Source organism: Somniosus microcephalus, chromosome 7 (genome assembly GCF_052327205.1).
Source record: "Somniosus microcephalus isolate GS21.2 chromosome 7, FLI_Smic_1.0, whole genome shotgun sequence".
In the NCBI taxonomy this organism is placed as follows: Eukaryota; Metazoa; Chordata; class Chondrichthyes; order Squaliformes; family Somniosidae; genus Somniosus; species Somniosus microcephalus.
Window position 1 is genome coordinate 10351386 of NC_140993.1, and position 12506 is coordinate 10363891.

At 44.1% G+C, this 12506-nt stretch overlaps 1 protein-coding gene across 1 annotated transcript in view; it reads left to right on the top strand.

The window, feature by feature from the left end:
• lama3 (laminin, alpha 3) overlaps positions 1-12506 on the top strand; it is a 340063-nt gene that overhangs the window by 243955 nt on the left and 83602 nt on the right. Inside the window, exon 43 of the mRNA XM_085993930.1 lies at positions 10027-10140. Coding sequence (XP_085850056.1) covers positions 10027-10140 — 114 coding nt within the window. The remainder of the gene's footprint in view (positions 1-10026; positions 10141-12506) is intronic.

Consider the following 12506-nt stretch of genomic DNA (forward strand, 5'->3'; position numbering starts at 1 on the left):
GGAGTAGGCCAATCGGCCCCTCGAGCCTGCTCCACCATTCAATAAGATCATGGCTGATCTGATCCTAACCTCAAATCTTCTATCACTCTGCACCCACCCGAACCCATGTGATCTCCCGGGAGAGGCGAAAAACCAGATAAAGACCCAATGGCCAATTTGGGAGAAAAAAATCTGGGAAATTCCTCTCCGACCCATCTAGGCGATCGAAATTCTTCCAGGAGATCACTCTGTCCCTATATTCTGTTGCCGAGGCCCTAAGCTCTGGAATTCCCTGCCTAAACCTCTCCATCTCTCGGTCCCTCTCTCTCCTCCTTTAAGACGCTCCTTAAAACCTACCTCTTTGACCAAGCTTTTGGTCACCTGCCCTAATTTATCCTTATGTGGATCGATGTCAAAATTATTGTCTTAAAATATTCCTGTGCAGCTCCTTGGGATGGTTTACTACGTTAAAGGCGCTATATAAATACAAGTTGTTGTTGTTATCACCAAAACTGCCTATTTCCACCTCCATAACATCACCCGTCTCCACCTTGCCTCAGCTCATCTGCTGCTGAAACCCTCATCCATGCCTTTGTTACCTCTAGACTTGACCATTCCAATTCTCTCCTGTCTTTCACCCTCTATAAACTTCAGCTCATTTAAAGCTCTGCTGCCCATATCCTGACTCGCACCAAGTTCCATCACCTCTGTGCTCACTGACCTACATTGGCTTCCAGTACAGCAATGCCTCAGATTTAAAATTCTCATGCTTAGGTTCAAATCCCTCCATGGCCTCGCCCCTCCCTATCTTTGTAACCTCCTCCAGCCCCACAACCCTCCGAGACCGCTGCATTTCTCCAATTTTAGCCTCTTGCGCATTTCCGATTTCCTTCACCCCACCATTGGCGGCCGTGCCTTCAGCTGCCTGGGCCCTAAGCTCTGCAATTCCCTCCCCAAATCTACCTCTTTGACCAAGCTTTTGTTCACCTGTCCTAATATCTCCTTACGTGGCTCAGTGTCAAATCTTTGTCTGATTTACGCTCCTGTGAAGCGCCTTGGGACGTTTTACTACATTAAAGGCGCGGTTTTTTCTATCAGTAACTGCAGCTATTTCTGTTGCCCAGGTGTTTGGCAAGAAATTAATGAGAACTTCTTAAAGTTGGGCTCTTTCTGCTTTACTTCTAATATTTTTGGAATTTTGAGCCAGTTCTGTTTTAAGTGATCAGAAGCAGTTAAATGGCTGCTGACGTTGGATATCCCACCCCTTGGACTTTGTGCATCACCAGAGAATTATTGGCCTCTATGATTATTGGTTCGCTAGTCTGGCACCTTTGACATAGAAGCATCTAGTTACTTTATCCAACTGGTTTGATGAGGTTCCAAAACACACAATAACAAATACTGTTACAAATTCTTCAGTTGGAAGTTTAACCCTGCAGAACAAATGGAAATTTGTACGTGAGTCACAGATGCTTCTGGGATAGCTCTCAAAAGTTATCTGGTTACAAGCTCTCTCCTGCTGGCTGGGGTGAGAAGCTTCTAAATCCACAATACTCATTATGGGTACGTTTGACATCAGGAATGTCTGGGTGTATCAGCTGGTAAACAGACAGAATTTGACCAGAATTAAAGATTGCTGTGGACTTGAGCCATTACATGTTTTGGAACGTCTTTGTTTTTAGGTCGTTTTAATATTCCAGCTTTTCTTGGACGATTGCAATTTTTAAAACTATTGAAAACATTGGGGTTAGGAAGGACCAGAATACAGGAACTGGAGTAGGCCATTCAGCCCTTCGTGCTTGTTCCATCATTCAATTAGATCGTGGCTGTATCGCAACTCCATTTACTTGCCTTTGTGCCTTAGTGTCAGCTGTGGCTCAGTGGGCAGCACTCTTGCCTCTGAGTCAGAAGGTTGTGGGTTCAAGTCCCACTCCAAGAAACTTGAGTACAAAAATCTAGTTTGTTACTCCAGTGCAGTGCTGAAGGAGTGCTGTGCTGTCTTTCGGATAAGACGTTAAACCGAGGCCCTGTCCGCCCTCTCAGGTGGATGCAAAAGATCCCACGGCACTATTTCAAAAAAGAGCTCGGGAGTTCTCCCCGGTGTCCTGGACAATATTTATCCCTCAATCAACATCACTACAATAAATTATCTGGTCATTATCACGTTGCTGTTTATGGGACCTTGCTGTGCACAAATTGACTACTGCATTACAACTACACTTCAAAAAGTATTTCATTGGCTGTAAAGCGCTTTGAGATGTCCTGAGGTTGTGAAAGGCGCTATATAAATGCAAGTCTTTTTCCCGCCCTATTCTTGGCAATAATATCAATGGAGGATCTCTAGATTATTGGTGGAATAGGCTCTTAATTTGAAGACAGTTTGTTTGTCTTATCGAACAGGATCTTGATTCTTGCATTTAGTGCACCTAAACAAGGTGCGAACTAGCGAGTAAATGCAGCAGTTTCTGCTGGAAATAAACGCGGCACTTAAGACGCTGTAAGCGGCAACTATGAAATTGACATCAAGGTTAATGGTTTTTGCTGTTTGGGTGATATAAGCGACTGCCTGTTTGAATTGTGGATGTTTTAAGTGGTGGGGACTGTAGTTAAATATTAGAAAATTGGTTTAAGTTTCTGTGACAGTGAAACAGTCTAATATGCCCTCAGTTATGCAAATATACATACAAAATGAGAGCAGCCTGTTTGTATGATGGATAATTTAGGAATTTCCTTTTTTTTAATCTAGAAAGGCAAATAAGATTTTGATGTAACTTTTTATATTTTTGATTTTTATGAGCCTTAGTCGAGAGTAATTAATTTTCAGCTGAAAAAAATGTTGAGAATAAGCATTTGAACACACTTGAGGGGATTGGACGAGAGTAATAAATTCAAAATGTGTGTTACAGAAAAACTCTGAACATCTTCCAAACATTGTTTAATATTTATAATGTTTCCATTGGGGTTTTTTACGATTGAGAGCTCATATCTTCCATTACCACCATTAATCACTGCCAAGTTTTTTTCAATGTGGCTCTGCATCAAATGATAGATTTTGTAACATTACAATGCTACGCCTAGTCAGTCAACAGAAGGAGAGGGATTGCCTGGTTACCGACCCTCCTGCCCATGGGAACAGTTTCTCCCTATTTAATCTTGGGCTATGGGGAAAGAGCAGGGCATTGGGACTAATTGGAGAGCTCTTTCAAAGAGCCGGCACAGGCACGATGGGCCGAATGGCCTCCTTCTGTGATGTATGATTCTATGATTCTATCTGGACTAATGCCGGGCTGAAGTAAAGTGTGTCTGATGTTGGTGTGGCCTCTCAAACTCTGGTAGGAGATGTAAATATGCGGACAGTGCCTTCATCTGCTGCACGCAAAGTCCAGCCATGACAATTCTATTTACATATTTTTCAGGACCTAACTTTAACATCCTTACGTTTCCTTCCCTTGCCCAAGTGCTACTCCATATATCTGTATTTTACAGGAGGTTAGACGTGAAGCGCCCACTATTAATAAACGTTACAAAACTAATTGCGCTTTAGAAACATTGTATTGCGCACCTCAAAGCAACAACATTTAGATGTTCTGACGCAATTATGGATCATTGCATGTGTTTGTCTTTGGGTGAACTGTGTGACGTAAGAAAACTACTAGGCACTTGGTCTAAGCGTTAAACAAAGCTTTAATCAACTGTTTTACAACATGGACGTCTAGTTGTGTCCTTCACTAGTTCCTGTTAAGAATGTCCTGCACAAGCTGGGCCCGTGCCCGAGTATTTATACTCTCCCTGGACAGCGCCACCCGTAGGCCGCTCAATATTATTTCATAAGTCTTTCTTTCATGAGTGACTGATTCATGTCACTGTGTATGTGTAAACAGGATATAAGCACATTACTAACAAGAGAGTATAAATAGGCAGGGCGGATGAATAGTCATTATGGGACAGCTGCACAAATGGGGCTTTACATATAGGTTGGAGTAGCTGTTAGAACGTAATCATCACCTCCACAGGAAGGCAGATTATTATCTGAACGGCAATAGATTGGGAGAAGGGGAAGTGCAACGAGACTTGGGTGTCCTTGTGCACCGGTCGCTGAAGGTACTGAATTTAGAAACATAGAAGATAGGAGCAGGAGTAGGCCATTCAGCCCCTCGAGCCTGCTCTGCCATTCAATGAGATCATGGCTGATCATCCAATTTCAGTACCCTGTCCCTGCCTTCTCCCCATATCCCTTGATCCCTTTAGCCTCAAGAAATATATCCAACTCTTTCTTGAATATATTTAATGAACTAGCCTCCACCGCCCTCTGTGGCAGAGAATTCCACAGGTTCACCACTCTCTGGGTGAAGAAATTCCTCCTCATTTCTGTCCTAAATGGCTTACCCCTTATCCTTAGACTATGACCCCTGGTTCTGGACTCCCCGGCCATCAGAAACATCCTTCCTGCATCTAGTCTGTCCAGACCTGACAGAATTTTATAGGTTTCGATGAGATCCCCTCTCAATCTTCTAAACTCCAGTGAGTATAAACCCAATTGACACAATCTCTCCTCATACGTCATTCCTGCCATCCCAGGTATCAGCCTGGTGAATCTTCGCTGCACTCCTTCCATGGCAAGAATGTCCTTCCTCAGGTAAGGTGACCAAAACTGCACACAATACTCAAGGTGCGGTCTCACCAAGGCCCTGTACAACTGCAGCAAGACATCCTTGTTCTTGTACTCGAACCCTCTTGCTATGAAGGCCAACATACCATTTGCCTTCTTAACCGCCTGCTGCACCTGCATGCTTACCTTCAGCGACTTGGATGATCAGCCATGATCGCATTGAATGGCGGAGCAGGCTCGAGGGGCCGAATGGCCTCCTCCTGCTCCTATCTTCTATGTTTCTATCATTCATGTCAATAGAATATTGAAGTTGACATTAGGAAGACGAATGCACTTGAACAGGAATATACAACGATGGGCTCTCTCTGATCCCGCTAAGCTAAAAATATAAACACTAGTAGGGAATCTGTAAGAAATTAAGGAGAGGTTAATAGAATTACATAGAATGTACAACACAGAAACATGCCGGTGTTTATGCTACAGGCGAACCTCCTACCACCCCTCTTCATCTCACCCTATCAGCATAACCTTCTATTCCTTTCTTCCTCATGTGTTTATCCAGCTTCCCCTGAAATGCATCTGTGCTATTCGCTTCGACCACTCCCTGTGGTAGCGAGTTCCACATTCTCACCACTCTCTGGGTAGGGAAGTTTCTCCTGAATTCCCGATTGGATTTATTAGTGACTATCTTATATTGATGGCCCCTAGTTCTGGTCTCCCCCACATGTAGAAACATCTCTACATCTACCCTATCGAACCCTTTCATAATTTTAAAGACCTTTATCAGGTCACCCCTCAGTCTTTTCTCTTTTAGCCCCAGCCTGTTCAATCTTTCAAAAACAGTAATGATAGGTAAGAGTATCAAGGGATATGGAACAAAGGCAGGTAAATGGAATTAAGATACAGATGAGCCATGATCTAATAGAATGGCGGAACAGGCTCGCGGGGCTGAATGGCCTCCTCCTGTTCTGATGTTCCTGTGGAAGGCAAGCCAAGCTAGGAACTAATAGGAGAATGAACACAGCAATGAAAAATAGTGTTTAAAAAATGGAGAACATTTTCTGCTCTAAAAGCCTTGAATTAAAAAGCATGGGTTTATTTGAAAGAAGATTTTGGTTACTTTTCTAATATCTTGCCGCACTTTTAAAAAGTATAATTGAGGTTATTTGAGTTCTTATAAATGTATAAACCGAAGAGGTGAACACTGCTCTGTGTCCTTCATTGTTTGTGTCTCCATGATGATAACCACGGTGGAGGAGAATTAAATACGCTAAGGGGAAAGCAATGCATCAGCGTTTCAGTTTTCCAAATAAATCGCGTTGATGTGAAATGACTGAGCGATTGTCTAGACACGTCTGGGTCCTGACGTGGACAGGGTGTGTGGCTGCCACACCTTCCAACTAGTACTAACTAGACCTGCGAATGCGTTGCCTGATTTGTCAGAGTTGTATTAGTGATTATAGCTGTTATAAATCCTGAGTCAGAGGAAGGCAGAGTTTAAAGGTGGAGTATCAGACACCTTGTGAGTCTGATTCAACCCGAGTACAGAGAGCGGGTATAAAAGCAGCATTCGGTGGTGAACTCCCCAACTTGGAGTATTCCCCTGCGAGACTTGAGGGCTGAAGGATGCCCACGTATTTGGTGTGGATGAAGAGACTCCGTGTCCTGGCTGTCTTATTATCGATTATTGGGCCATGTTTGGCAGGGATGAGGCCAGCGGATGAGCCAAAGAATATACCACAGACTCCACAAAATGTTTTATTGAATAGCAGCAGTAACAGAATCAACTGCAGACAGGTAACATTCTGTGATAGGATATTGTGAAATAACTCAACTAAACTTAAATGAGAAGGAAGACAGTTTTAAAGTTTGAAGAAACCTTTAGTTTTGTGTGCATCAGCTCAGTTCTATCTCCAAGATACTTTTGGAATATGAAAATGTGCTCCAGAATTGTCGGGTTTTTGTAGCTGTGTTTTGGGATATAGGTTAATGTTTACTTTAATTGCTATTTGATGCATTTATTTCAAAAATTTGTGAGCTTGAAATTAGCTGGTACATTTCTCTAAGTATTGTTGTGGCTACGTTGGACTAGAGGAACGACCAAGATCGCATAAAATTTGATGGGAGTGAAATATTAAAAAATGATGAACTTTTTTCTCAACTGAGGAGAATTAATTTTAACGCAGCGAGTTGTTGTGATCTGGAACGCGCTGCCTGAAAGGGCGGTGGAAGCAGATTCAATAGTAACTTTCAAAAGGGGAATTGGATAAATACTTGAAAGGGAAACATTTTCAGTACTATGGGGAAAGAGCAGGGGGAGTGAGTGGGACTAATTGGAGAGCTCTTTCAAAGAGCCGGCACAGGCACGATGGGCCGAATGGCCTCCTTCTGTGCTGTATGATTCCATGATTTAGAAATATATAGAAGCTGCCACACAAAAACAGTCCATGTTGATGTTTACCCTCCACACGAGCAACTAGTCCTAATCGTGTTTACCTGCCCTGTTCTTCTATCCCTTAACCTCTTTTCTTTCATTCTCTTCTCTAATCTAATCTTGAATGTTGACACAGTTTTTGCCTCAATCACTAATCCTGAAAGTGAATTCCACAGCCGCACGATTCTCTGTGAAGACATTTCTCTTGCTCTCTGTTCTAAATCTCTTATATTTAATCTTGTATCAGTGAAAGGAAAGAAAGAACACTTATTTCTATAGGATCTTTCACAGCCTCAGGACGCCCCAAAGCGCTTCACTGCCCATGAAGTATTTTTTTTTTGAAGTGTGGTCACTGTTGTAATATAGGGAAAGATGGCTGCCAATTTTCGCACAGCAAGATCCCACAAACAGCAATGAGATAAATGACCAGATAATCTGTTCTGGTGGAGTTGGTTGAGGGATAAATATTGGCAGGGAGCACGCCCCTGCTCTTTGTTGAAATAGTGGCTGTGGGATTCAACTGGCAGGGCAGATGGGGCCTCGGTTTAATGTCTCATCCCAAAAATAGCACCTCTGACAGTGCAGCCCTCCTTCAGCACTGCACTGGGAGTGTCAGCCTAGATTATGTGCTCAAGTCTCTGGAGTGGGTCTTGAACCCACGACCTTCAGACTCAGAGGTGAGAGTGCAGCCCACTGAGTCACGGCTAACACCTATGGCCTCACATTCTAGACCCCTCACCTACTGGAACCACTTTGCTGCTATATACTCTGTCCCATCCTTCCATAATTTTAAATACTTCTATCATATCAGCCGGAAAGCCCCAATTCTTCAAGACTTGCTTTGTATTTATATTTCCTCACACCGGGCAGTATCCCAATTTCCCTGTGATGTACCCTCCCTAAAGTCTCATTATCCTTCCTGTGTGTGGAGCCCAATACTGCACACAGTACTCTAACTGAGGTCTTACCATAGAATCATTAGAAGTGTACGGCACAGAAGCAGGCCATTTGGCCCAAGTTGGTTATGATGGTTTTATAACTAGTTTCTTCTTTTCTCTTTTCTCTTGGGAACAAATGTTAGCTTATTACATACAATTACAGCACAGAAACAGGCCATTCGGCCCAACTGGTCCGTGCCGGTGTTGATGCTCCACACGAGCCTCCTCCCACCCCTCTTCATCTCACCCTATCACTATATCCTTCTATTCCTCTCTCCCTCAGGTGCTTATCTAGCTTCCCCTTAAATGCATCTATGTTATTCGCCTTAGCTACTCCTTGTGGTAGTGAGTTCCACGTTCTAACCACTCTCTGGGTAAAGAAGATTCTTCTGAATTCCTTATTGGATTTATTACTCACTATCTTATATTTATGGCCTCTAGTTTTGGTCTCCCCCACAAGCAGAAACATTTTCCCTACGTTTACCGTATCAAACCCCTTCATAATTTTAAAGACCTCTATCACAGAATCACAGAATCACAGAAACCCCACAGTGCAGATAGAGGCCATTTCGGCCCATCGAGCCTGCACCGACACATATCCCACCCGATCCCCGTAACCCCTACACCAACACATACCCCACCATATCCCCGTAACCCCACGTATTTAATCCCCCTAACACTAAGGGTCAATTTATCATAGCCAATCATCCTAGCCTGCACATCTTTGGACTGTGGGAGGAAACCGGAGCACCCGGAGGAAACCCACGCAAACACGGGGAGAATGTGCAAACTCCACACACAGTCACCCGAGGCCGGATTCGAACCCGGGTCCCTGGCGCTGTGAGGCAACAGTGCTAACCACTATGCCACCGTGCTGCCCTATCAGGTCACCCCTCAGTCTTTTTTCTAGAGAAAAGAGCCCCAGCCTGTCCAGCCTTTCCTGATAGGTGTAATCTCTCAGTTCTGGTATCATCCTTGTAAATCTTTTTTGTACCTTCTCCGGTGTCTCTCTATCCCTTTTTGTAATACGGAGACCAGAACTGTGCACAGTGCTCGATGTGTGGTCTAACCAAGGTGCCATACAAGTTTAACGTAACTTCTCTTGCTTTTCAATTCTATCCCTCTAGAAATGAACAACAGTGTTTTGTTTGCTTTTTTTAATGGCTTTATTGTGGCTTTATTAACCTGCGTCACTACTTTTAATGATTTGTGTATCTGTATTAAGTGCCACAGTCTCATTTAATAGCTCTCAGAACATTGCAAGAGAGATTAGATGTTTGTTTGTCGTACTTTTCATACATATCTCGGGACGGGAGATCAGAGATCAGGGAGAGACAATGAGGAAAGCAAATGGTATGTTGGCCTTTATTCCAAAAGGATTTGAGCATAAGAGTAAAGACGTCTTACTGCAATTATATTGGGCCCTGATGAGACCACACCTGGAGTATTGTGTACAGTTTTGGTCTCCTTCCCTAAGGAAGGATATACTTGCCATAGAGGGAGTGCAACGAAGGTTCACCAGACTGGTTCCTGGGATGGGGGGATTGTCCTATGAGGAGAGATTGAGTAGACTAGGCCTATATTCTCTAGAGTGTAGAAGAGTGAGAGGTGGTCTCATTGAAATATACAAAATTCTTACAGGGCTTGACAGGGTAGATGCAAGAAGGATGTTTCCCCTGGCTGGGGAGTCTAGAACCAGGGGTCACAGTCTCAGAATAAGGGGTCAACCATTCAGGACTGAGATGAGGAGAAATTTCTTCACTCAGAGGGTGGTGAATCTTTGGAATTCTCTACCCCAGAGGGCTGTGGATGCTCAGTCGTTGAGTATATTCAAGACAGAGATCGATAGATTTTTGGATATTAAGTGAATCAAGCGATATGGGGCTAGCGCAGGAAAGTGGAGGTGAGGTGGAAGATCAGCCATGATCTTATTGAATGGAGGAGCAGGCTCGAGGGGCCGAATGGCTGACTCCTGCTCCTATTTCTTATGTACCCCTAGATCCCTCTGCTCCTCTAACCCAGAGTAAATGATAGCTTACACTTTCTTCAATGTTGATCTTTAATAGCAATGTCGCGTTGGCTACTACAGAGAACGGAAAGGCTTCTTCCTGGGCCGGTGTGTTCCTTGTCGCTGTCATGGACATTCAGATCAATGCGCAGATCGATCCGGAAGATGTACTGTAAGTAACCAGATATAGATTTTGATTGTATTGTACAAAATATTACAAAGTATTTACAGCACAATAACAGGCCATTCGGCCCAACTGGTCCGTGCCGGTGTTTATGTCCCACATGATCCTCCTCCCACCCCTCTTCATCTCACCCCATCAACACATCTTTCTATTCCTTTATCTCTCATGTACTTATCTAGCTTCCCATTAAATGCCTCTATACTATTCGCCTCAACCACTCCCTGTGGTAGCGAGTTCCACATTCTCACCACTCTCTGGGTAAAGAAGTTTCTCCTGAATTCCCTATTGGATTTATTAGTGACTGTCTTATATTTATGGCGCCTAGTTCTGGTCTCACCCACGAGTGGAAATATCGTCTAGCCAATCGAACCCTTTCATAATCTTAAAGACTACGATCAGGTCTGTAAATCGCTTGAACATGATACCCGACAATAACAAAAACCTCTGCTTAGAAATTGCGGGTTTTGTGGCCTAGAAATTCGGCCTAAGAACATAAGAACATAAGAATTAGGAGCAGGAGTCGGCCATTCGGCCCCTCGAGCCTGCTCCGCCATTCAATAAGATCATGGCTGATCATCGACCTCAACTCCACTTTCGCACCCAATCTCCATATCCCTTGATTCCCCTAGAGTCCAAAAATCTATCTACCTCAGCCTTGAATATACTCAAAGACTCGGCATGCACAGCCCTTTGGGGCAGGGAATTCCAAAGATTCACAACCCTCTGAGTGAAGAAGTTCCTTCTCATCTCAGTCCTAAATAGCCGACCCCTTATCCTGAGACTATGCCCCCTAGTTCTAGACTCTCCAGCCAGGGGGAAACAACCTCTCAGCATCTACCCTGTCAATCCCCCTCAGAATCTTGTATGTTTCAATGAGATCACCCCTCATTCTTCTAAACTCCAGAGAGTATCGGCCCATTCTACACAATCTCTCATCATAGGACAGTCCTCTCATCCCAGGAATCAATCTGGTGAACCTTCGTTGCACCGCCTCCAAGGCAAGTATATCCTTCTTCAGATAAGGAGACCAAAACTGTGCACAGTACTCCAGGTGTGGTCTCACCAAGGCCCTGTACAATTGTAGCAAGACTTCTTTACTCTTATACTCCAACCCCCTTGCAATAAAGGCCAACATGCCATTCGCCTTCCTTATTGCTTGCTGTACCTGCATGCTAGCTTTCTGTGTTTCTTGCACGAGGACACCCAAATCTCTCTGAACACCAACATTTGAAAGTTTCTCACCATTTAAAAAATATTCTGTTTTTCTATTCTTCCTACCAAAGTGAATAACCTCACATTTCCCTACATTATACTCCATCTGCCACCTTACTGCCCACCACTTAGTCTAAATCTGACTCTCTTCATTGAACACGATCAGCTGTGTTTGCATTTAATTTGTTGATAACTGTAAAATGTTCAAACCTAAATATAGGTTTAATCCCATCCATGGAGACTCTTTGCTCAATGACAAAATGTCATGAATTATCCTGTCCGTTTATGACTCTTGAGACCAACTACTGAGCTCCAGCATGAACTGGTCTTAATGGGAGTAATTCCACAGCCACACGCTCCCAGCATCAGTGTGGGTCACAGTATCAGGGTTACGATGTTCTAACCCTAACTTCTACCCTTCATTGCTGCAAGCGCAGCTTCCCCACTGGAAGCACGGGATCAAGAAATTAACCTTTATTTTCAAATTTTTGGGCTTTGGGAACCAGGGACATTCGGCACAGTCCGAGGTGCCCCCAATATTGGGCCTTGAGCCTCGGGCCTCATTTCAATGGAGCCAGCTTGGCCGCGAGGAGCCAGCCCGAGTAAACCAAGATCGGGCATCTGCTCGCGTCGCAGCAGCCCTCAGGTAAGTGAGGGTCTGGAGAGCAGAGGTCGGAGAGGGGGAATCGGAGGGCGGTGGGGGGAAACGAGAGATTGGAGATCAGGGAGAGGGACTCGAAGCCCGGGAGATCAGAGATCGGGGAGGGAGAGGGAGAGGAAGTGTGCGCACTTTAACGGCCAGAAGTGCACCGCCCACCATGTTGGGTAAGGACAGACAACAGGATTTGTATATGGGGCCTAACACCTGCTTGCGGTCCCCTCTCCTATGGGGAAGGAGTGGGACTAATTGGAGAGCTCATTCAAAGAGCTGGCACAGGCACGATGGGCCGAATGGCCTCCTTCTGTGCTGTACAATTCTATGAATTTTGCAGAACACATTATTGTGATACATTTCTTGAATACAACATAGATTTAATTTTAAATGGTTTGTAACATGGTTTTATAGATTCTATTTTATTTTATGCAGGTTCTTTGTTCTAAAATCCTTTCTCAAAAGCATTTTGCTTTAACTGGTCTGCTGT